Source organism: Cupressus sempervirens, chromosome 2, assembly GCF_028749045.1.
Source record: "Cupressus sempervirens isolate cs-2001-9-10 chromosome 2, ASM2874904v1, whole genome shotgun sequence".
Taxonomy (NCBI): domain Eukaryota; kingdom Viridiplantae; phylum Streptophyta; class Pinopsida; order Cupressales; family Cupressaceae; genus Cupressus; species Cupressus sempervirens.
In genome coordinates this window covers 762,497,865-762,521,065 of record NC_143119.1, presented here as the reverse complement: position 1 = coordinate 762,521,065, position 23,201 = coordinate 762,497,865, and the positions used below count along the sequence as shown (strand labels likewise).

The window sequence follows — 23,201 nt, the reverse complement described above, 5'->3', positions numbered from 1 at the left end:
TTTTTGTATTTTTTTCTAGTTTTTAGAAAGTTGTTTTTGTAATAAATCCAAAATCATATTCTTGAAAACGTATATTAGTTGGCAATTCATCTTGCCTTAGTTGGGGGCTTTTCTTGGGAAAAATTTGTAGAAGTTGAGAAAACCAACTTCATAGATCCTTAAGAACACCTGCATGCAAATATCCTACAATAAAAAGAAGCCAAAAAAATGGAAAAAACAGAGCTTAGAAGTTCTCAAGAATGTGAAAGCGAAAAATGTATTCTAAGTTATAAAAACAAAATACAAGAGTTCAACCTTTTAAGGTGAACGAAACCCTAAAGGAAAGAAAACTAGGTTTGCGCATTATAATTAATATAAAATATTAATTATATGCACCTAAGAGAGCTAAAGCAACTAGAGTAATAAATAACTTACTCTAACAAAATTAGGATTTGTAGGATTACCAAAAATGAAAAATGAAAAATCCCGAAAGTCTGCCAAAAATGGTAATTTTCAAAATTGTAATAAGTAGTTTTTCTTTCATTGTAGAGGAGAGTAGAGTTGGAAAAGTTTAATGAAGAATATGACATTTTGAAACTTTTGTGTTGTGTAATTTTCTGAGTTATTGTTTTGAAGGGTTTGGGCTACATCAATAATGTACATCTCGAAGCCATAGATATCAAATTGCAAGGAAGTATAACTAACAATTATACAATTTAAAATTCATACCAAAGGTAGGTGACCAAAGGATTTCAATAACTGGAACCTATCACTCTATTAGATATGATGTACAATATCATAACTAAAGAAAATTCTCTCAAACTTTATTAAATACTAACATTAATTATTTGACTAGCAAAATTGGTTTACACTAAATCTAAATTTATTCTAGATAATATAATTACAGCTTGGGAAGGCATATAATAAGGTAGCTTCTCTTAGTAGCCTACTATGTTTATCAAAATAGACTTTCCTAAACCTTATGATTGCATAGATTGGCCCTTCTATTGACTATGCTATTGGTTCCTAGATTTGACCCTTGTTTCTTTCAAATGACCCAAAATTCCTTTTGTAGATTACTCTACTACATACATTATTATTTGAAGTCAATAATTCAATTCTTTTGGACTTTTTAAATCCACGAGACAATGGTTTCCTCATTTCACCAAGTTATGCATCTTATGGAGTATAAAGGATATCATAGGAAACACTTATTATACACTACATAGCTATATAGGAAAGGTGGTTAGATAAGACAATATCTAGTAATAGTTTGAATGACAAAGAGGAAAAGCTAGAAAATGTAAACAATAATGGAGCTAGACTTGCGGCTTGATCAACCCTGTTCAAGATATTTTTGAGCATAGATAGGAAGTCAATTTCAACAAAAGTTGGAGTTTAAAAGGTACAATTTATCACAAACAAAAAAGCAAGCATCTATTTCTCCAACAATCCAATGCATAAGAAAAGGTTCCCATTTATCATATGTCATCTATATTGTGTTGAAATGCCCACACAAGATCTAAATGGTGGCAAGCATTGAATTAGTGAGCCAATGTGTGACATAACATATGTCAATAACATCATTCAAATCATGAACATTAATTGTCCCAAAGGAATGATTATTAACAATGTGTTAACCTATATGATCAATAAAAACAAATTCTATGGGTGTAAGAAAATGTGACAATTGCACCATGAATAACCTCATAGTTAGTGCAAAGAAAACAACTAGACAATCATAATATAGTTTGTAGAAGAAAAAACCTAATACTCTAATCCCACACAATATCTAAATGGTGGCAAGCATTGAATTGGTGAGCCAATGTGTAACAAAATAGATCTCAATAACATCATTCAAAGCATGAACATTCATCGCCCCAAAGGAATGATTATTAACAATATCCAATTAGTGTGTTCACATATATGATCAATGAAAAGAAAATTCTATGGGCGTGAGAAAAATGTGACAATTGCACCATGAATAACCTCATAGTGCAAAGAAAACAACTTGACAACAATAATATAGTTTGTAAAAGAAAAAATCTAATACTTTAACATCTTAAAGGACAATGAAGTCCAAATTTAAAAACTAGTATTTTTAAAAATGAAAAAAAAAAAATTTGATGAAAATTTGAAATATAAAATTTCAATAACAAAATAAAAACTAAGCATGTTTATGCAACCTAATTACAAACTAAAAAAATCGAAACTTCAATAGACTTAAAGGATACAAGCTTAATATGCCAATTTTTCTTTTGTAATTTTATTACAAGTAAATAATTATCTATAAATTTTTATTACAACTTTTAAAAATATAAAACGTTGTATGTCTTGTATCCTGTGTAATATATCTAGTCAAAACTTCTTGAAATTCAACAATGCAATTAAAAAAGTGTGTAGCCATTTGAAAGTTATAGATGTTGCCTATAAAATAACTTTTACATTTATTATCAAAATTTTGAATTTTTAAAGGTATTGAAAAGGTGATTTGGAGCTTCAAACAATGAAATATGTGGTGTTTCTACTCCAGAATAAATTCATCCTTCATTTTTGAAATATCAAATGCTCACAACATTCACATATGGAGTCCCTTTTTCATGATTATTTTGGAACAATCGTCTCTTAATAATCTAAATAACTGAAACATTAAATGAATTGTCAATTTAAGAAAATATAATTGCACCAACTTATTAAACCATGTGTTTGATCTCAAAAAACAAATACATAGTGGAAGAAAAAGATATAATATTTTCCCTATAATACAAAGAGAGCAATAATAAGCATCATCAATCAAGAAAAGATTTTTTTTTTAAAAATCTTGCATTCAATGTATTTCAAAGTCTGCTCCAATGGGCAAGTGATCACTTGGATGATTTTCATTTGGTAATCCACCCTGTATGTCAGGTGATTCAGCAGATGGCAATTTGAGAACTCTAATAGGTTGCACATGATCAGGACTTGAGAACAATATATAATCGAGTGTCCCAGTGAAATCAGGTGTGTAATTTGTAAACATGGGCTCTCCTCCTATAGATGCATGGAGACTATGTAATGCTATTGGACTTCCTCTAGATGCTTCTTTTGTTGTAGCTTTGTAAGAATAACCATTATCATACTGTGAAATACCTGATATAAGGTACTGGTACACCTGAACTCAAAATATTATTGCCAATGTAAGAGCTTTTAAATATAAACAAGCTTAAGTCATTTAAATCACAGTATACACAAGACTTGCAAATGGATTAAGGTGACCTTATTTGGAGAGGCCAAAAAGTCTCTAGAAAATATAACAATGAAATAATGCTAATTAGTAGCAAAAACAAGAAAGTGGTAATATACCCTCTTTGGGATTGCCCTAATATCACAAGTTCCATTTGAATAAGAAATGTAAAATAGATAGAGGTATGAAATTGCCATTTAAAATGCATTTTCAGAAGATAAACCCAAACTTAAGTTTGCACAATCATATATATATATATAGGGTTACCAATCACATATATAGTTAAAATGCATATAATTATCACAATTCACTAGATAAGTCTAACTACAATATAATTTGAATAAAGGAACATCATAGGATCAACCCGAAGCAATCTTCACCCTAAGGCTAAGAGTGGACACTCACCCACTTGGCTCAAAGAGGTGACACCTTGGACATATAGCATGGGTTGGTATGCCTAGTGAGATGCTTGTATCTGTACCCTTTATCCATGTTTCCATATTCAACCTCTTGAGAGCATGAGGGGTTTCAATCAAAGGCTTTCCCTACCAACACATACACAAAATGATATCCCTAGAAGAATAATAAGGTGTTGATAATCTTTCCTTTCAAATCAACCCCAAGAGCATGGAATGAACACCAAATCATTCACCCTTTTGTCCACCAATGTCGCTGCCTCCTCATCATGAAATTCATCCTTCATCCCATAATGGGATGGTTTGGAGGATCAACATGTTAAAGGATCTTAATTAATATAATTAATTATGGAGTTATTAAAAAATAATAGCAAGAATGAAGCAATTTATTAATTACTTATCATAACCCAAGTACGATTAAATTGAGGACACAATAAATAAATCACCGAACCAAGTAATTATATGCATTATACATCATACCAAGCACCTTGTAAACTTAAGTTTGTTGAGTTATAAACTAGTATTTTTTTTTGTTTCTCATTTGTTTCTATTGTTTGATTCCTTTCTTGATAGATTGATGTAAGAATGATTAATATAGAATAAATGAATTGAAAAATATATTAAATGTTGATCTATTTGCTTGATCCAAATATGTGTTTTATGGATAATTGAATGATTTATTTTTGTTTGATATATTAGTGAATGATGATTGAATGTATGTGGAATTCATAAAGTGATATCAATGGTGAAGGGTATTGGGGCTAATTGAATCAACCAATGAAAAACTCCTCTCAAAAACACTCTTCTTTGAAAAGATGGGTGAGTGGGTGAGAGTGACATCACTCCCAATTTCTTCAAACATTTAAATATTCTTGTGACTAAATTAACATGGGTTTCCTTCAAAGCTCCCTCAAACCGTGCCACCAAGCCAACTAGTTGCATAACATCAATCCTTGTTGTTAGATGTAGCGAAATTCCTATCACAAATCGATACATAGTCTAATTTGATGTGGGAGATTCACCATCTACAAAGGAGTTCTTACTAAATTGCAATCTTCCATCTTCAAATTGTTTACCATCTTTTTAACACACTCAATGAGAAATAAAGATCCCTTTATCCTAATAAGATACTTGCAACCCAAGAATGAAAGATATAAAGATATCTCACTAAGCACCGACATCTCAAATTTCTTCTACACGTTACAAGCAAAGTCTTTGCACATTACTTCATAGTCTCCTCCAAAAATGATGTCTTTTGATGTTTTACCTCCAAAAATGATGTCATTCACAAAGAAAAAAAAATTGAAAAATTGTATCCTATATTCTTGATATACAAATTGCTATCACCAATAACTCTTTTAAAGCCTTACTCTTAAAGATACAATCCAACCATAAATACGAAGTCTTAGGCCTTTCTTTAGTTTATGAAGAGCCTTCTTTTCTTTATAAACATAGTTCTCATTCTTTGAGAGGACGATCCCTTTAGGTTGTTCAAAGTAAACTACTTTCAAATTCCCATTTAGGAAGGTTATTTTTACATCTATCTAATAGACTTTGAAGTTCTTAACACTGACAACTGTTAAGAACATCATTATTGTTTTCTAAGTGCAACAAGATAAAATGTCTTTTCGAAATCAACTCCATGAACTTGAGCCTAGCCTTATTACCACATTTGCCTTATTTCTTACAACTTGGTCTTATTGCAATATCTCAACGGTAAAAGAGGGGACATAATTCTTGAGTCCAAATCCTAACCTTAAGCCAATTGTCCTAGAAAGTAGGACAAGTATCTGAGTTTTACCTTTTTGAATTCGTCAATTGACGTGAATTCATGATTTTAACCCTGGAGTTTGGAGCTTTGTTTTGTGGGTCTGTTATAATTAAATCAAATTAAAAGATAATTTAATGAAAATATTATAAAGAAAAATCATTATTTATATGTACTTAATTGAGAAACTAATTAAATTAAAGAATTAAATTTAAAGGGTTTAATAAAAATCTAATTTTGGCGTAATCATATTTACTTAGTTTAATAATAATATATTTAAGAGTTTCATTTTTATAATAAACTCTAAATATTATTGTGAAATTGCTATCATGATTTAACTGTGTAATTTTGAGTCAAACTCGTTGACCTATGTTTCATGAGTAGTGATTCAACATGAATCCATCTCTCATGAGAATAAATGGAACACTTAGCACTCATTGGATCTAGGTGATGCTCACAGGGGTGAAGCATTGGGACTTCTCAGGAGATCACCCATCCTAGTACTACTCTAGCCTGAGCGTGCTTAACTGTGGAGTTTCCTCCATGGTTAAACCCAAAGCTTGCAACCCCATTTGCAAAACCTTCACCAAGTGTTGTGTCTTATGAACCATTCATTAGAAAGCCCCTTAAGCTCATCAATTGATAAGTAGGAGATAATTTCCACAGCAAGTCAAATTGTGATATTGCTATCAAGATTTAACTGTGTGATTTTGAGTCGAACTCACTGACCTATGTTTCATGAGTAGTGAATCAACATGAATCGATCTCTCATGAGAATAAATGGAACACTTAGCACTAATTGGATCTAGGTGATGCTCACAGGGGTGAAGCACCGAGACTTCTTAGGAGGTCACCCATCCCAGTACTACTCCAGCCTGAGCGCACTTAACTACAGAGTTTCCTCCATGGTTAAACCCAAAGCTTGCAACCCCATTGGCAAAACCTTCACCAAGTGTTGTGCCTTATGACCATTCATTAGAAAGCCCCTTAAGCTCATCAATTGATAAGTAGGAGATAATTTCCATAGCAAGTCAAATTGTGATATTGCTATCAGGATTTAACTATGTGATTTTAAGTCAAACTCATTGACCTATGTTTCATGAGTAGTTATTCAACATGAATCCATCTCTCATGAGAATAAATGAAACACTTAGCACTCAGTGGATGTAGGTAATGCTCATAAGGGTGAAGCACTGGGACTTCCCAGGAGGTCACCCATCCCAATACTACTCCAGCCTGAGCGGGCTTAACTACGAAGTTTCCTCCATGGTTAAACCCAAACCTTGCAACCTCATTTGCAAAACTTTCACAAAGTGTTGTGCCTTATGACCCATTCATTAGAAAGTCCCTTAAGCTCATCAATTGATAAGTAGGAGATAATTTCCACAACAAGTCAAGTTGTGATATTGCTATCAGGATTTAACTGTGATTTTGAGTCAAACTCATTGACCTATGTTTTATGAGCAGTGATTCAACATGAATCCATCTCTCATGAGAATAAATGGAACACTTAGCACTCATTGGATCTAGGTGATGCTCATAGGGGTGAAGCACCGAGACTTCCCGGGAAGTAACCCATCCCAATACTACTCCAACCTGAGCACAAATACTTGGTGAAGGTTTTGCAAATGGGGTTGCAAGCTTTGGGTTTAACCATGGAGGAAACTCCGTAATTAAGCGCGCTTAGACTAGAGCAGTACTGGAATGGGTGACCTCTCGGAAAGTCCTGGTGGTTCACCCATGTGAGCATCACCTAGATCCAATGAGTGCTAAGTGTTCCATTTATTCTCATGAGAGATGGATTCATGTTGAATCACTACTCATGAAACATAGGTCAATGAGTTTGACTCAAAATCACACGTTAAATCCTGATAGCAATATCACAATTTGACTCGCTGTGGAATTTATCTCCTACTTATCAATTAATGAGCTTAAGGGGCTTTCTAATGAATGGTTCATAAGGCACAACAATTGGTGAAGGTTTTGCAAATGGGGTTGCAAGCTTTGGGTTTAACCATGGAGGAAACTTCATAGTTAAGCGCGCTCAGGCTAGAGTAGTACTGGGATGGGTGGCCTCCTGAGAAGTCCCAGTGCTTCAACCCTATGAGCATCACATAGATCCAATGAGTGCTAAGTGTTCCATTTATTCTCATGAGAGATGGATTCATGTTGAATCACTACTCATGAAACATATGTCAATGAGTTTGACTCAAACTCACACAATTAAATCCTGATAGCAATATCACAATTTGACATGTTGTGGAAATTATCTCCTACTTATCTAAATATTATTAATTAGTTAAATTAATAAATATTTTACTAAAGACGTCTTGTGATTTAATAAAAGAGAAAGAATTAATTTAATAAAGATTATTTTAATTAACTGTAATGCCTCGCCAGGGAACCCAAAAGAAATTAACCTAAAGTTTCACTAAGTTTGTCAAACTTTTTTTTTTAAAAAAAATTTATTAATATTTTGTCAAACAGCTTAACAACGTGCCTTGACTATTCCTCTGTATTCTACTTCTATAGAAGAGAGAGAAACTGTCTGTTGTTTTTTACTGGTACATGTGAAGATACTAGATCCCAAACTGAACACATATCCAGAAGTTGACTTTTTATTGTCAACAAAGTCTACCCAATCTAAATCTGTAAACCCATCGAGTCTAGGATTAGAACTTCGAGAGTAAAGAAGTCCAAAATCTATAGCGCCCTTCACATAACGAAGCACACGCTTTGCTGCCATCCAATGATCAGCCTTAGGAGCTATCATAAAACGTGAGATGTAGCTAACTATGAAGATGATATCAGGCATAGTAGCAGAGAGGTAGATGAGGTTGCCTACTAGTTTCTTGTATGTAGTATCATCAACAAGAGGAGAATCAGACGTGGCTGATAACTTGAGACATGTCTCCATGGGTGTAGATGCAAGCTTGCAATATTGTATACAAAATTCATCTAACAGAGCCCTGTCATATTCACTAAGAGATGAATATACCAGAAGACAATTACCAAACCTCGACACCTAGGCAATAATGCATGAGCCCAAGGTCAATCATATCAAAAGACTAGCATAAATTCTATTTGATTCTCTGAATGAAAGATGTTGAACTACCAGTGATGATCAAATCATCAACATAAATAACCAAAAGGATGATGTCACTGTCAGTAGTCTTGATGTACAAATTTGAGTCTAAAGAACTCCTCTAGAAGCTTTGATTACTAAGGTACTTATCAATTTTCGTGTACCATGCCCGAGGGATCTGCTTCAAGCCATATAGAGTTTTCACTAATCTGAGAACCTGATGTTCTTTATCGGCAACCTTGAAACCAAGAGGTTGTGTCATGTAGACCTCTTCGTGGAGATTGCCATTCAAGAAAGCACTCTTGAAGTCCATCTAATGGACCTTCCAGCTAAACTATGTTGTCATGGCTAGGACTAATCTGATTGTGCTCATCTTTTCAGTAGGAGCAAATGTCTCCTCATAATCAATGCCCTAACACTAAGAAAACCCCATTGCAACTAAACGAACTTTGTACTTATCCAAAGTACTATCATATTTGTATTTATAGCCAATGGCTTTCTTCCCTAATGGAAGATCAAAAAGGACCCAAGTGTTATTCTTTAGCAGGCTCTAGTGTTCAAATGTCATGGCCTGTTCCCACTCTAGAATTCCTTTAGCCTTGAAATATGTTTGAGGTTCAAATACACTATGAATGTTGGCCATTAGAGCAAAGTTAACAAGCTTCGTAGGTTTTCTCTCTTTCCGAGCAATTCTCCCATCAACGAGCTAATCATTACAAAGATTAGTAGGTGTCTTAGCCCAGCACTTACGCTGGAGCGGAAATGACCAACATTAGTATCATGAGATGCTCTATGATCAGGTTCCTCATCTGAAGAATCTGGATCAAACTCGGGTGAAACATCTACAAATCTAAGTGATCATGCAACAGAAGCTAGAGGTGTCTGGACAAGGACCACTAGTATAACTAGAGCCGCAGGAGCTATTGGAGCCCTCCTATCAAGTAGACCTAATGGAAGTCTAACTCCCAAATCACGAGGCTTCCTAGGCTTGTTTGCTTGACCAAGAAGAGGAGAAACATGCATGAATGGTCCTAGTTGCTCATCAAAGACTACATCATGACTGTACAAGAGACGAGATGTCTCAGTGTCAATGTGGCAGTAAACTCTGTTAAGACTATTGTATCCAAAAAGCATGAGTTTCTAACTCTTGGCATCCAACTTGGTGTGGGATGCATCAGGGAGCCAAAACTTTCAAGTGACTGATTTTGGGCTTGCGACTTGACCAGGCCTCTTCTAGAGTCTTACCTTTGACCGCCACTGTGGGTGACCAATTCAAAAGATAAACTACAATGTTAACTGCTTCTGCCCAGAATTTCTTTGGAACATGTTTGTGTTTGAGCAGAGTGTGAGCGATCTTGGTGATTGTTCTTTTCTGACATTCAACTACACTTTTCTGTTGTGGTGTGGTTAACTGGTGTTTGACGCCATGAGTATCCAGGAAGCTAGAGAATTCATCAAAATGAAATTCCCCCGATTGTCTGATCTAAGGGTAATAATAGATTTCCTAGATTCTTTTTCAACTAAAGGTTTAAATTTTTGAAAGATAGGAAATGTGTCTAATTTCTTTTAAAGAAAATATACCCACATTTTTCTAACTAAATCATCAACGAACAACATAAAATACCTAGACCCAAAAACAAAAGGAGTTGCCATAGGGTCATAGATATCAGCATAAACAAGCTGAAGTACCTGAGAAGCTCATCATGAATCACCACTAATGAAAGGGGTGCAATGTTGCTTCCCAGCTTGTCATGCATCACAAACTCAAAGATGTTGAGTCTGAATCTTTGGCAAACCGAGGACAAGCTCTTCCCGAGCAAGTTGAGAGAGATAATGCACATTTAAGTGCCCATACTGTTGATGCCAAAGTATGCTAACAAAAGACTGTTGAGCAACTATAGCTAAGTCCCAAGAATCACCAAAATCATGAAGTCAGAAAAATAACATGATCATCAAGACCCACTACAACAATAGATTGAGTTGCCCTATCAGTGATGTACACTGATGTTAACTAAAGGTGGCATCCAACTGTGGAGAATGTAACAACAACTAACTGAGAGTAGATTTAGTTCATCCCTGGAACATAGTACACATTGAGAAAAATGAGATTCCTGCCAACAGACTGAATTTGAATGTTGCATTTACCATCAACGGTGTACTCTTCTCTGCCACAAAAAAAAAATCTGAATAAGGTTGGTAATCAGTAAACTAGTCTCTACAGTGGCTAAAGTGACAATAGGGACCTAAATCAATGTACCAAGCAGACTACTTCACATGATCTGCAGGTCTTTTAACCATGAAGGCATAAAAGGTGGATTCCATCTACTCAATTTGCTCTGGGTTGTGAACCTAATTGTTTAGATTGGGAAGCTAAGTGTCCCCAACATTCAACCTTCATTTGACCAAACTAGTGGCAATAGTTGCATTGAACTTTCTTCTTTTGAGAGCCTTCTGAAGCTGGAGGAGAGGACTTCTGCTGAGAAGACCGTTAAGGCTTTCTTTTATCCTTTTGAAAGGATTTAGCAACAAAAGTTTGCTCTGTGGAGGTGGAGCTAGAACTGTTACCGAACTCTTATTTCCACTGATCTTGCTAAAGCAAGAGTGTGTTGAGATCTATGAATTTCATATCAACATCAGAAGAAGTGATGTTCAGAGTCTCGATAAAATGCTCATAGGACTTGGGTACACTCTTAAGAGTGATGACCACAACATCCTCTTCCTCCATTTTGCGACCAGTGGCAAACAACTAATCATGGATTTCCTGAATCCTATTCAGGTGAGCCTAAAATGATGTTCGTTCATCTATGATAATAAAAAATAGAGTGCTCTTAAAAAAGAAAGCTCTTCTTTTGTCAAAAGTCTCATGAAGATTCTTGAGATGTACCCATATCCCATGTATAATTCCAACCATTGAATTTTGAATTGCTTTCAATCAAATATTAGTCAGAGATGCCATAGCACATTTTTTAATGAAAAAATATGAAAATCAATGAAGGCACGTACTTTGAGGCAAAAAATAAAGACTCAAAGAAATTGAAGGGGTACCTAGAGGAGAGCTCAAAAACTTAGAAAGAATATGTTGTCGGTTTTCAGACCTGCTAACTTGAAAATCGAGACATTCATAAAAATTTGACAACCTAGTTGAGCTCTCGAAAAATCCAACAAGAATCTCTAATCAGGAAAAAATTCAAGCCCAAAATATTAGAGTTTTGAACAGAAACATCCTAGCGAATTTGCAACGAAAAACACAATTTTTGGGTGTGAATATGTTACTAAGGGTTTTAAGAAAAAACCCTTGGCATCACTCCTAGACCTAGATGTGTAGAAAAAATTGGATGAAAATGCCCAAAAAAGTCACGTTTTTTCAAAGACGGCCAAAAAAAAAAAACGTGAATATTGATGGTCAATATTCTCAAATGAACCCTAGTTTGAAGCAAATATTTCAAAAAAATAATTTAGATAATAGGGTTTGATAATTTCAAAAAAAAATTATGATTTTCGAAAAAAATTAAAGAAGTGGCTCTGATACCATATTACAATATAATTGGTAAAATACTTGTTTGATATTAACAGAGGCCAAGAGATTAATATATACAAAAGAATAAAACGATGTTTTCTTAGGAAACGATCGTAAGGAATAGAAACATTCTATTCTATCTAAAAGAAATCTAAAGAAAGTTAACAAATAACTACAAACTAACTAATATTAGAATCAACTAATAATAGAAGCTTATCTATTATCGTAATAAGTTACCTACACGTGTATTTTGTATTTCATTCAATCATTGTGTGATAGTTGAGCAACCATTGTGATTCATCATAGTTGATTTGCATAAGTCAATCTTTGGCTTATTTATCAGGCCGAAGATGTCAATCAGGAGGAAGAATTTTGTAATTGGTTTTGAACTCGGAATAAAGACATCATCTTTTGTGAGCTAGTGGGTTGTTTACATTAAGAGGAGTGCTTTCCCTAGGATATAACACCTTTATTATTTGTTTTCTGAGTTTTTGATTTCATTTGTTACACTCTTATTACTCTTGTTTGAAATTTTACAAAATTCAGTTTTGAAAGAATAGAAAAGCATTTTGCATCTTAAAGCCTGAAGTATACATGGGAGTTGCTGCTTTAATGAAGCAAATTCCCTGTGTGGGCAAACAAAGCTAGGCTTATCTAACTAGTTTACATAATATCAGTATTGATTGTACCACACGTAAGTTGTGAACTTTAACAACACAGTAAATATCAGTGGAAACTGGAAAGTTACCTCATCTCCTGGAGTAGAATTGAAGTCCCCTGTAACAAATACTAGAGGCCTACTCTCAAATTTTGTTGAGATTGTGTCTTTGAAATTTGCAAGCCGCAAGAGAAGATATTTTACTTGGGCAAGTTTTACATCCACCCATTCTGGATCCCTGTAATAATGACAGTATAGTCATTAAGTTGTTACGAAGATAGCTGGTTTTAATCAAACATGTTAAACACTATTCATAATTTAACAGTTGTGGCCATAGTAACTTATAATCAATTCAATAAACATGAGTGCTTTTCCTAAACTTTGTCATGCTTAGATATTAAAATATCTACCAATAAATATGTGTGTTTGCAACTATGATCACGTGGTGAGGAGGCTCAAGAAGTTTGAATGCTGTTAACATTCCAACACAATCCCGCTTCAATCTCACCCTAGGATCATCTGGATCTCCTCTATCATCAAGAGAGTTTGTTTGTTGAGAGCCTGGAAATGAATGTCATTCAATTTTATGTCATGTTTGTGACCCAACCAAATGTCAGGAAAATGTTATAGGAGAATGAGTTGTTGCAGACACCAATTTTAAGAAAAGAAAAGAAAAGAAACTGTCTGGCTGCATAGAGGACCTAGTGCTGCTGACCGTAAATTCAACATAAGATGTCTGATCTAATAAATATGAGAACATGAGATTATGATAGAGATCATGCCCAGGAAAGCTCCTTAGCCTGAACCCTTAGTTCTGCATAAGGACGATAAACTGTACTGCCGTCCATGAAAAACATGCCTGATATTTTAGTTGGTGAGGAAGCTCTACAGTTTTCAGGATTTGATGTTTCCTTGTCCTCCACCTCATATGACTCTACTGAAACTTCATCCTCAGGAACTAGGTCGTTGTATTGAATGACTTCTTCTAACAGTAGCTCTGCTCTGAAAAAACCTCAACATCATATGCAAAGGATTAAAAAATCACTTACCCATTTGCCATATCAATCTTAGCAAGGGATTATCAAGATTCTTGTATAAAGTCACATTTTTAACCAATGACCAACAACTGTAGCTTAAAGCATAGAATTCAGGTGCCTGATTAACAACCACACTTAATTAGAATAGCAGCACTGGAGCATTATATTATGAGGTAAAGATCCACCGACCGTTCACGCTTGTAAAAAATGCCACAGCCATCACGCTTGCGTCCACTTCGTTGTATATACACAGATGAATATCCATGCTTATCCATATTTCCTTTGTAAAATGTTTCAAACTCGTCCAATTCCTGAAAGGCATTTATTTCACCAAATGTAAAACTATTAAATTTTACCCTACATATGAAAGTAATCCTGAACTGAGGTGATATGCATATAAAAGTATATAAAATTTGTTACAACAGCAATTCTAGGTGTCTTATTGGTCACTCATAAATCACATCAGAATCATGTGGGATACATGGAGGGCTGATGGAAGGTTGATTGTCTAAGCACAACAATCACATAAGTACTCACAAACCATAAAATGGTTTGGTATAATTTAACTTAGGAATAATTATGTTTACAAGAAAGGGTTTGCCATTCCTTGCCAACTTTATTTGAAAAATATGCAGATGTTAGATTTTTGGCGATATCACATAGTATTAATAATCTTGCTCAAGAAGAAATGGCTAGTAAATTGAAGTTAGAGAAGATGCATCTGATTCCCTGTCAGATTGATTGGTTGTACAAGGACCACAAGGCTTTCATCAAAAAACAATGTTTGGTAAAGTGCAAAATTGGAAACCATCATGGTGAGGCACTACGTGATATTATACCTACAGCTTTTGTCATATGTTGTTAGGGCAACCATGGGAATTCAATCATCATACAGTACATGATGGCTATGCTTAGAATAGTAGGGCCTGCCTCTGGAGCCCCTCGAGCACTGCCAAACAATCAATACTGCTGGGAGGACAAGAAACAATGGCATCTAGTCCCTTTCTTTCCTTCCTCTGGGATAGGGTTTATACTAATCTGAATTCCCCATAGAAAGCTATACTAGCAACCAAGGCCGGGGGTGTGGGATGGAGAACCAACGTTACTGGAATACCGGGGGACCTAATATTAACAAGAAAGCAATCTCATGTGTCAGCTGACTGGATGGTTCCGGCGGTGTTTCTGTAGCTGATGGATTGACTGTCGTCGGTGTTTTGTATTTTGTAGCCGACGGGTAAATAGTTTGTAGTGGATGTAATGTTGTGGCCGACGGAACCCTTCGGGAAGGTTCGGCGGTAGTATTTATATCCCGTCAGGGATCATTGTAAATCATCAATCATCTACTATTACGGATATTATCAAGCATAATGTATGTCTGGCATATGCGAATAAATTCTGCTATTCTGTTCTATTGTCTGTATGTGTTGATTTCTTTACCAGCCAAATGTTTACCGTACTAGTAAAGAAATCAACGCATACAGACAATAGAACAGAATAGTAGAATTTATTCGCATATGCCAGACATACATTATGCTTGATAATATCCGTAATAGTAGATGATTGATGATTTACAATGATCCCAAACGGGATATAAATACTACTGCCGAACCTTCCCGAAGGGTTCCGTCGGCCACAACATTACATCCGCTACAAACTATTTATCCGTCGGCTACAAAATACAAAATACTGACGACAGTCAATCCGTCGGCTACAGAAACACCGCCGGAACCATCCAGTCGGCTGACATCATGTTAGGCCAAAGTTAGTTTACCGTAACTAGGCTTCCTTCTATCCAAATAGCCATTCTTTGACAAAGGATGGAGTTCAACACAAGCTACAGCCACTGGGGGTGTGGGATGGAGAACCAACATTACTGGACTATCGAGGGACCTAATGTTAGCAAGAAAGCAATCTCATGTTAGCAGGGAAGCAATCTCATGTTAGGCCAAAGTTAGTTTACCATACCGGGCTTCCTTCTAACCAAATACCCATTCTTTGACAAAGGATGGAGTTCAACACAAGTTAAAGCCATTGACAAAAACAAAGGGAAAGGTATGCAATAATGCAAGAAAATGTTCAGTTGATGGAAGAAAGTTTTTAGAAGGCATGAAGCATAAACATATGTGTTTTGTTCTAAATCCAAAAGTTGCTAAACATGGAATAGATGTGCCTATGGAGATTGCAGATTTGTTCGATGAGTTTCAAGATATGAATCTGATAATGTACGTAATAAATTGCGACCACTAAGAAAGACTAGTCATCAAATGGACTTGATTCCTATAGCTAGTTTGACGAATAAGGAAGCTCATTGAATAAATAGAAAATTGTTTATTGAAATGGTTAATTTGAAAGAGTTTGAGTATGTGTAGTACCACCCATAGTTGGAAAACTTGCCAAATGCAAAAACTCGCCAAGCCCCCCAAAAGTTTAATCGGGAAAAACTCGGCGATTTAAAAAAAAAACTCGGGAAAAACTCGGGAACCTAAAAAACAGCTGAAATTTAATTAAAAATACATTTATTTTGCAAAATTTAATGAGAAGATGCATCTAATAAGTTAATTAAAGACAATACAAAAGAAAGAAAGAAAGTTTAGATATATATATAAATGCATAATGCGTACAAAATTGCATTCTCATGCAGAATGCTCATGGTAGGAAGCAAAATAGTAAATTACTAAATAGTTTCAATCTGTCAAACTAGAAGTAAATACTAAAAGTCTAAATACATCAATACAATGTGACAATGCCAATCACATCTTCCTCTTTCCACTTGCACTAGCAGGAAAGCGAGGGGGTCTAGTCCTAGAAGAAGTGCCCCGCACTGGGATAGGGCGTGAGCTGTGTGACTGTGAACTCTGTGGCTGTGCCCCCTCGCTCGACGTCCCTACTGACTGGCTCGGCGTCCTAGAAGAGGATGCATCTCCTCCTAATGGTAATGTCTGATCCTCGCCTGAATCATCATCATCCTCGTCCTCATCCTCAATGTCATGCATAGTGAACTGAAAATCAGTGTCAACCTCCCCCCTCCATGGCCTGCCTCTCCAAATCAGCGATCTCATCTGGTGTAAAAAATGGACTTGGCTCCTGTGTTGTCCAATCAGAATAAGGATCTATCTCATCTAGATCAAGCGGACCAGGTAGTTCTAAGAGCTGTGACTTTTTTATGCGCAACTTAAGATTATAGTGGACATAAACAAGGTCATTAAGCCGTTTTTGAGTCATTCTGTTTCTTTTCTTTGTATGGATGGACTCAAATAAGCTCCAATTGCGCTCACAATGGGATGAGCTACAAGGTTGGGATAGGACTCTGAGAGCAAATTTCCTTAAATTGGGGGTATTGCCACCCCAACTTGCCCACCAAGCATCTGCAAAACAAAATTTAAAAAGTTATAAAGCAATAAAAAACAAAATCAGAAGCACAACTTATCAATTAGCAAAAGTTTTAAAGTTTGACGCTTTACCTAGCGCTTGAGTAGATCTTGCTCTCTTTGCTAGCATAGAAGAGAACAAAGGACCCCTTGATTCCACATAGATTTGTTGTTCGGTCACAATAAGGTCTCTCTCCTCTTCACTTGATATCATTCTCTCAATGCATTTAGAGAGACCTTCCATGACCTCTCCATTAGGATCTAAGTAGGAATCATCAGCCCTAAAACAAATAGAAAATGATATCAAGTCTTACTACACAACCTTAAAAAGTAAAGTAAAATAAAGACTTATTAAAATCCCAACTTCAAGGACAATCAATTATCATAGTACCTGAATTTGGGATTGAGGAAGTAGCCTGCTACATGAATAGGTTGGTGGAGCATATTGTTCCACCTCCTATCAATTATTTCCCAAATGGGGTCAAATCTGAGACTGTCCCCGTGATAGTAACTTCTAACAGCCTCTTTCGCCCTATCCATGGCCTCATAAAGACCTCCCATTGGGGATTGTTGCCCATCACATGTGCGCAAGACTAGAACCAGGGGCAGAGACATCTACATTTGAAATTTGAAAAATACAAATTAGTTAATAACATAGTAAGTTATGAATTGAAAATGAAACTTGAATAAACTAAAAATATAATGAAGTTACCTCCACAATCTCCTTAGCCTTTGCAAAAAAGCTATCATCAAAGACTATTCGTGCCACAGCTTCTCCTTCGGGCTTCTTTGAGTAAGGTGAAGCAACCCAATCAGCACACACAAACATTTGCTTCAAAGCCAATATGTGGTCAAGAATACTTTGCAACGTCAAGAAGACCGTTGCAAACCTTGTCATAGCAGGTCTCATCAAATCTTTGCCTTTAGTGGCTTTTCTCATCAAACTGAGAACCCATGGGTGATTATAGATATATTTCGTGACTCGCCTAGCATCTTCCACAACTGGACTCACCCAATCAAGTTTTCCTATGTCCTCCAAAAGAAGGTCAACGACATGTGCTGCACAAGGTGACCAAAAAAGTGTGGGATGCCTCTCTTGGAGGATTCTACCTAAAAGATTAGCAAAAAATCAATAATCAGTAACAAACTTTCCATATTTAGTATTTACAAATTACATCAAATCTAAATTGAATAATACCATAGCATTACATTCATAATTCATATTAATTCAAATATAAAAAATTAAATGCCACATATGCTGCTGCATTATCTGTGATTATTTGCACCACATTCTCTATTCCCAACTCCATGACAACATTCTCCAACATTAAAGCCAATGTGGCTGCATTTTTCACTTTGTTGGAGGCATCGACAGATTTCCAAAACACCACATCATCTTTGCAAGCAATCAAGAAGTTAATAATGGTTCTACTTCTTCCATCTGTCCACCCATCAAATAAAATGGTGCAGCCATACTTCTTCCACTCTTTCTTTTGGTCTTCTATCAACAATCTTGCCCTACCAACCGCTTTGTCAAGCAACCTACAAAATTTAAGTGTAATATTAAATAAAGTGTAAGTGTTAGTAAAAAATTAGGAAATAAGTTATAACAATTAAGATTTAAAATATAACAATGAACTAAAGTGAATTTCAATTATTTACAATTACTAAATAGTAAAATACTAACCTTCCACTCATATCCTTGCGATTAGGCGGCTTGTACCCTTTGCTTGATATTGTCATTGCATTCACCATATTGACCCAATAGGGACTATCAGTGGCATTCATTGAGATATTGTTGAAAAACCAAAAATCAGCTGTTGCAATATTAGTTTGCTCATGCACCTCCTTAAACCATGCAGTGCCCTCTAATGATGGCTGTGCTCCAGGTGTGTTCCTGGGCACAAAATAACCACCTATCCTTGATGGGGATCTGGATGGTGATGATGAAGAAGTAGGAGATGTAGAAGAAGTGGAACCGGTAAAAGAGAAATTTTGTTTGCGGATCCGTGGGCCACGAAGAGATCCTGGTATGTTCTCAAGTGCTTCTTCTTCCTCTTGCATATCAAAAGGAGCTCCTTCAGATTCAGCTATGGCTGCCCTCATAGCTATTTTTGCCCTCTCCCTATTCAATTTTTTCTCTTCAGCAGCTGCAAGTAGGGCATGGATGAATCTTTTTTCTTCATCAGTTACCTTGAGACAATGATTTGAGTCATGTTTCTTTATGCCTGCAAGGTGGTATTTGAGGCGGTTTATGCCTCCAGAAATAATTCTCTCACAAGGAATGCATATCACCTTCCCAATATCATTTGGATTTGGAGCTTCATAGGCATACCGCTATGCCTTATCTCTTGCATTTTTAGGCTGAGTGCTTATATATCCAGATGGGCATGGTGTTTGTGGCCACTCTTCTTGTGGGTTTGTCATTTTTTTAATGGTTGACCGCTGCCCTACACATAAATATATAGAGAAATGAATAAACAAAGTTAGAACTTAGAAGCTAGGGTTTCAAATGATTCAAACTTCAAACTTGAACCATATCCTTAGCAAACAACAAACTTCAACCATATCCTTAGAAGCTAGGGTTTCAAATGATTCAAAATGATTTTAAATGATTTGAAAACATTTACAAAAAACAACAAAAACAAAAGAACATTTGTTATAAAACTATAAAAAGTTTTCAAACTATGATAAGATGAACATACCTGGAAAGAAATTTGTCTTCTAAAATCGGTTAGAATCCTCTACAATCCACTCAAATCCGCCTTGAATCACTTGCAATCAGCCAAGAATGCCTTCAAACCTTCTTCTCTTCACTCCTCAAGGTTCTAAACAATGCAAATACAAGAAAGAATAAGAAAAAACACACTCACTGCAGCTTAAATCCGTCACAAGCCGCATTCACCAGTAAATCGCGAGTTTTTAGGAAAAACTCGCCGAGTTTTTGCCGACTACTTGCCGATTACTCGGCGAGTTTTTACCAGATTGCCGAGTTTTTAAATCGGCGAGTTAACTGGTTAAAAACTCGCTGAGCTAGGAAACTCGGCGAGTTTTCCATCTATGGTACCACCCATAGATGGAAAACTCTCACTCAGCAAAAACTCGCCAAGCCCCAAAAAAAAAAGTTCGGGAAAATTTCGGCTAGTTTTAAAAAAAACTTGGTGATAAACTTTGCAACCTAAAAAACAGCTTAAGTTTAATTAATAAAAACATTTTTTTGCACAGAATTCAATGAGAAGATGCATCCAATGAGTTAATTGATGAGAACACAAAAGAAACAAGTAGAGTTTATATATATTAAAAAATTACATTCTCATGCGAGACGTTGATGGCGAGAAGCAGAATACTAAATAGGTTCTATAAAACTAGAAGTAAATACATCATAGAAAAACAGTCGAAGAGTGAGTTTGAGGAATTTTGGCTTCTTGGAAAGTAAGTCTTAAGTGTGAGTAAGTGGTTGAGCTAAGTCTATCAGGACTCATGAATATAGAACTGAAACCAAGTGATTAATGAGAAAATGAGTTAGAATCATCTGAAAATCCTTGTTTCAAATTCAAGTTGACCTAAAATAGCCAAGACAGATTGTGGGAGACAACAGTGTTGAAGGCATGTTGAATCCTGAAAGTTGGCTAAGCCTTGAATTTATTGGAAACCTTGAAAATATAGAATCTGTATTTTAACTCCTATGAAGTTGAAACCTCTCTCAAACATCTTGACAATATTTATACAAATATATCTTAAAGTATAACTTATACTTAAATGCTAAGTTACCGATTTGGATGCGGATTTCGATGCAGATTTTGGAAGCAGATACGGGATGTGGAGATTTTTTTTTTTTGGATGCAGATGCGGAAGGAAACTTATATATATATATATATATATATATATATATGCAAAGAAATGCAAGAAATATACAAAAACAAATAATTTGATAATATGATTATGAATCTATGATACTTAACCCTTTATCAAAATTCAAAATATTTCAAAATTCTTGCCCAACATTAGCATTTAGTCTTGACTCTTAAACAATAAGTTCAAATAGGTCATGTTCAAGATTCCACCAAAATAAAATTTAAAAACATAGTTAATGATTGAAATCTGAAGATTCAATCAATCAGAGTTTGACTCTAAATCATAGGGATTCGCAAGAAAATCCACATTCTCATTATCATCTCCAATTGTTGAAAGATCATTTGAACCAAGCATGGTTCCACTTATGCTAGATGCACCACGTGCCACACTATCATCATCACCGTCTCCAACTATAACAAGATGATGAAGTGTTGCATCCAAATTTGCACATCAGGGGCTACATCCCAAAGCTTTGTTGCCCCTTCCTTGTAATGATCATTCTTACGTGACAAAAGATGCAAGTTGGTGTGGACAAAGACCAAGTCCTCAACTTTCTTGGAGCACAACCAGTTGCGCTTCATTGAATGGATAAAGGAGTATGTACTCCAATTCCTTTCAGTAGCAAAAGAACTAGCAACCTATATAGTTGCCACAAAACATACAAATGAAAAGCAAATTAATTTTATAGAATGTGTGAAACACTAAATTCTAGAATGCAAGTGTAAACATAAAAGTTTAAAACAAATTTACAAAACAAAATTAAAAACTTACTTGTGATAGGACCTTGATAGGACCTTGATTGCAAGAGGTTGAAGATGCTTGAAAGGTTGACCATACATGTACCACCATGTGATAGCTCCCATTCTATTTTAGTCCTTTAGTGCAAATGGAGAATGCCTTAACCCCGAAGCAAACAACCCAAATTCTTCCCTCACTTTTTCATGCATTTCTTCTAGTGGGAAGAGTCTTGTAAGAACTTTGTGGCACCCTTCAACAACCTCCTCATCCGCAAATGGTGCAATCCTACTCGGCATACCAACTACCTCCTCACTATAGTACCTAGGAGATAAGGAATATGCAAGGAGGTGCAATGGGGTAGTCATCTTATTCCAGCGATAGTGGATAATTGCTTGCACTTGTTTGTATAAGGCTTCACATTGTGTGGGGTCATTCTCATGTGCTTGTATGGAATGTTTTACCTTCTCAACCATGGTGTCCTTACCATCATACAAATCCCCCAAGCAAGGTGTATTTGTATCAGCAAAACGAATCATAGTCATGATGGACTCGGTGAAATCCAATACATATGCCACACGAGCCCACCAACTCTCACTCAAGATCAAATCCCTGATCCTTTGTGCTCTTTTTGAATTTGAGATCTTCTATATGCCCCATTGATTACCGATTACCATTTGACTTAATACCTTGAGGAGTCGTCTCATAACAATTGTATGAGATGCAAAACGGGTCTCAGTAACCTCAGCAAGTTAACAATATTTAGAGTTTTCTCTGGATTTGATTGTTGTTTTTGCATCAACATTTCAGATCACACTTTGTGATCCATCATCATGTTTACTTTCTTCATCCTGATGATGGATCACAGAGTGTGATCCGAAACGTTAATGCAAAAACAACACAATCAAATCACGAAAAAACTCTAAGCATTCTATGGATTGTGGAAATCTACTCTCTACTAAGTTAACAATATGTCAATTGACAATATAATTATAAATTTTAATTTTTAACTAAATTACAAAACCATGAAACTTAGTAATTTAAAAAAATTAATTTACCTTCAGCAACTCCAATTTGGAGTATGTTCTAAAAATGGATTGTGACATGTGGTGGTTGGTCACAAACATCTGTATGTCCTCCCCCTCTTCATATATTTTCTTCACTCACTCTACTTCAATGCCAATCCTCTGCATGATCAAGTTAAGGGAGTGAATAGTGCATGGGGTCCAAAAAATATGGTCATACCGACTCTCAACTAAAGCACCTACACCCCTGCAATTTTTGGCACTCTGTGACCACCTGTACCACATTCTCACTACCCACCATCTCGATGGCCTCGATGAGAATTCTATAAATGAATTTGGAATCCTTCACATGCCCCTCACAATCAATAGCCTTAAAAAACATTGCCCCTTTGGGGGAAACTGCAATCACATTAATTAGTGGCCGGTTTCTTGTATCCTTCCAACCATCTGACACAATAGTTAGACTCGAAGTTTTCCAAGATTTTTTGATTGGTTGAAGGTCTTTCTCTATATGTGCCTTCTCTTGTTGCAATAG

At 35.7% G+C, this 23,201-nt stretch overlaps 3 protein-coding genes across 5 annotated transcripts in view; all 3 read right to left on the bottom strand.

Moving 5' to 3' along the window:
• Positions 1-2,600: 2,600 nt before the first annotated feature.
• LOC149575675 (carbon catabolite repressor protein 4 homolog 4-like) overlaps positions 2,601-23,201 on the bottom strand; it is a 140,618-nt gene continuing 120,017 nt past the window's right edge. For all 3 annotated transcript variants that reach the window (XM_089815439.1, XM_089815437.1, XM_089815438.1), the window contains exons 6-10: positions 13,873-13,994; positions 13,506-13,648; positions 13,057-13,207; positions 12,737-12,884; positions 2,601-3,130 (exon numbers count right to left, since the gene is read on the bottom strand). In XM_089815439.1, coding sequence (XP_089671565.1) covers positions 2,807-3,130; positions 12,737-12,884; positions 13,057-13,207; positions 13,506-13,648; positions 13,873-13,994 — 888 coding nt within the window. In that variant the 3' untranslated portion in view covers positions 2,601-2,806. The remainder of the gene's footprint in view (positions 3,131-12,736; positions 12,885-13,056; positions 13,208-13,505; positions 13,649-13,872; positions 13,995-23,201) is intronic.
• LOC149575677 (uncharacterized) lies at positions 17,110-18,090 on the bottom strand. The gene is made up of 3 exons (XM_089812323.1): positions 17,764-18,090; positions 17,443-17,666; positions 17,110-17,332 (listed from the first exon to the last, which is right to left on the bottom strand). The coding sequence occupies exons 1-3, from the start codon at positions 17,989-17,991 to the stop codon at positions 17,110-17,112; spliced, it is 675 nt and encodes a 224-aa protein (XP_089668449.1). The 5' UTR covers positions 17,992-18,090.
• LOC149575676 (uncharacterized) lies at positions 18,107-18,823 on the bottom strand. Its single transcript, XM_089812248.1, has 2 exons — positions 18,739-18,823; positions 18,107-18,593 (listed from the first exon to the last, which is right to left on the bottom strand). The coding sequence occupies exons 1-2, from the start codon at positions 18,804-18,806 to the stop codon at positions 18,275-18,277; spliced, it is 387 nt and encodes a 128-aa protein (XP_089668374.1). The 5' UTR covers positions 18,807-18,823; the 3' UTR covers positions 18,107-18,274.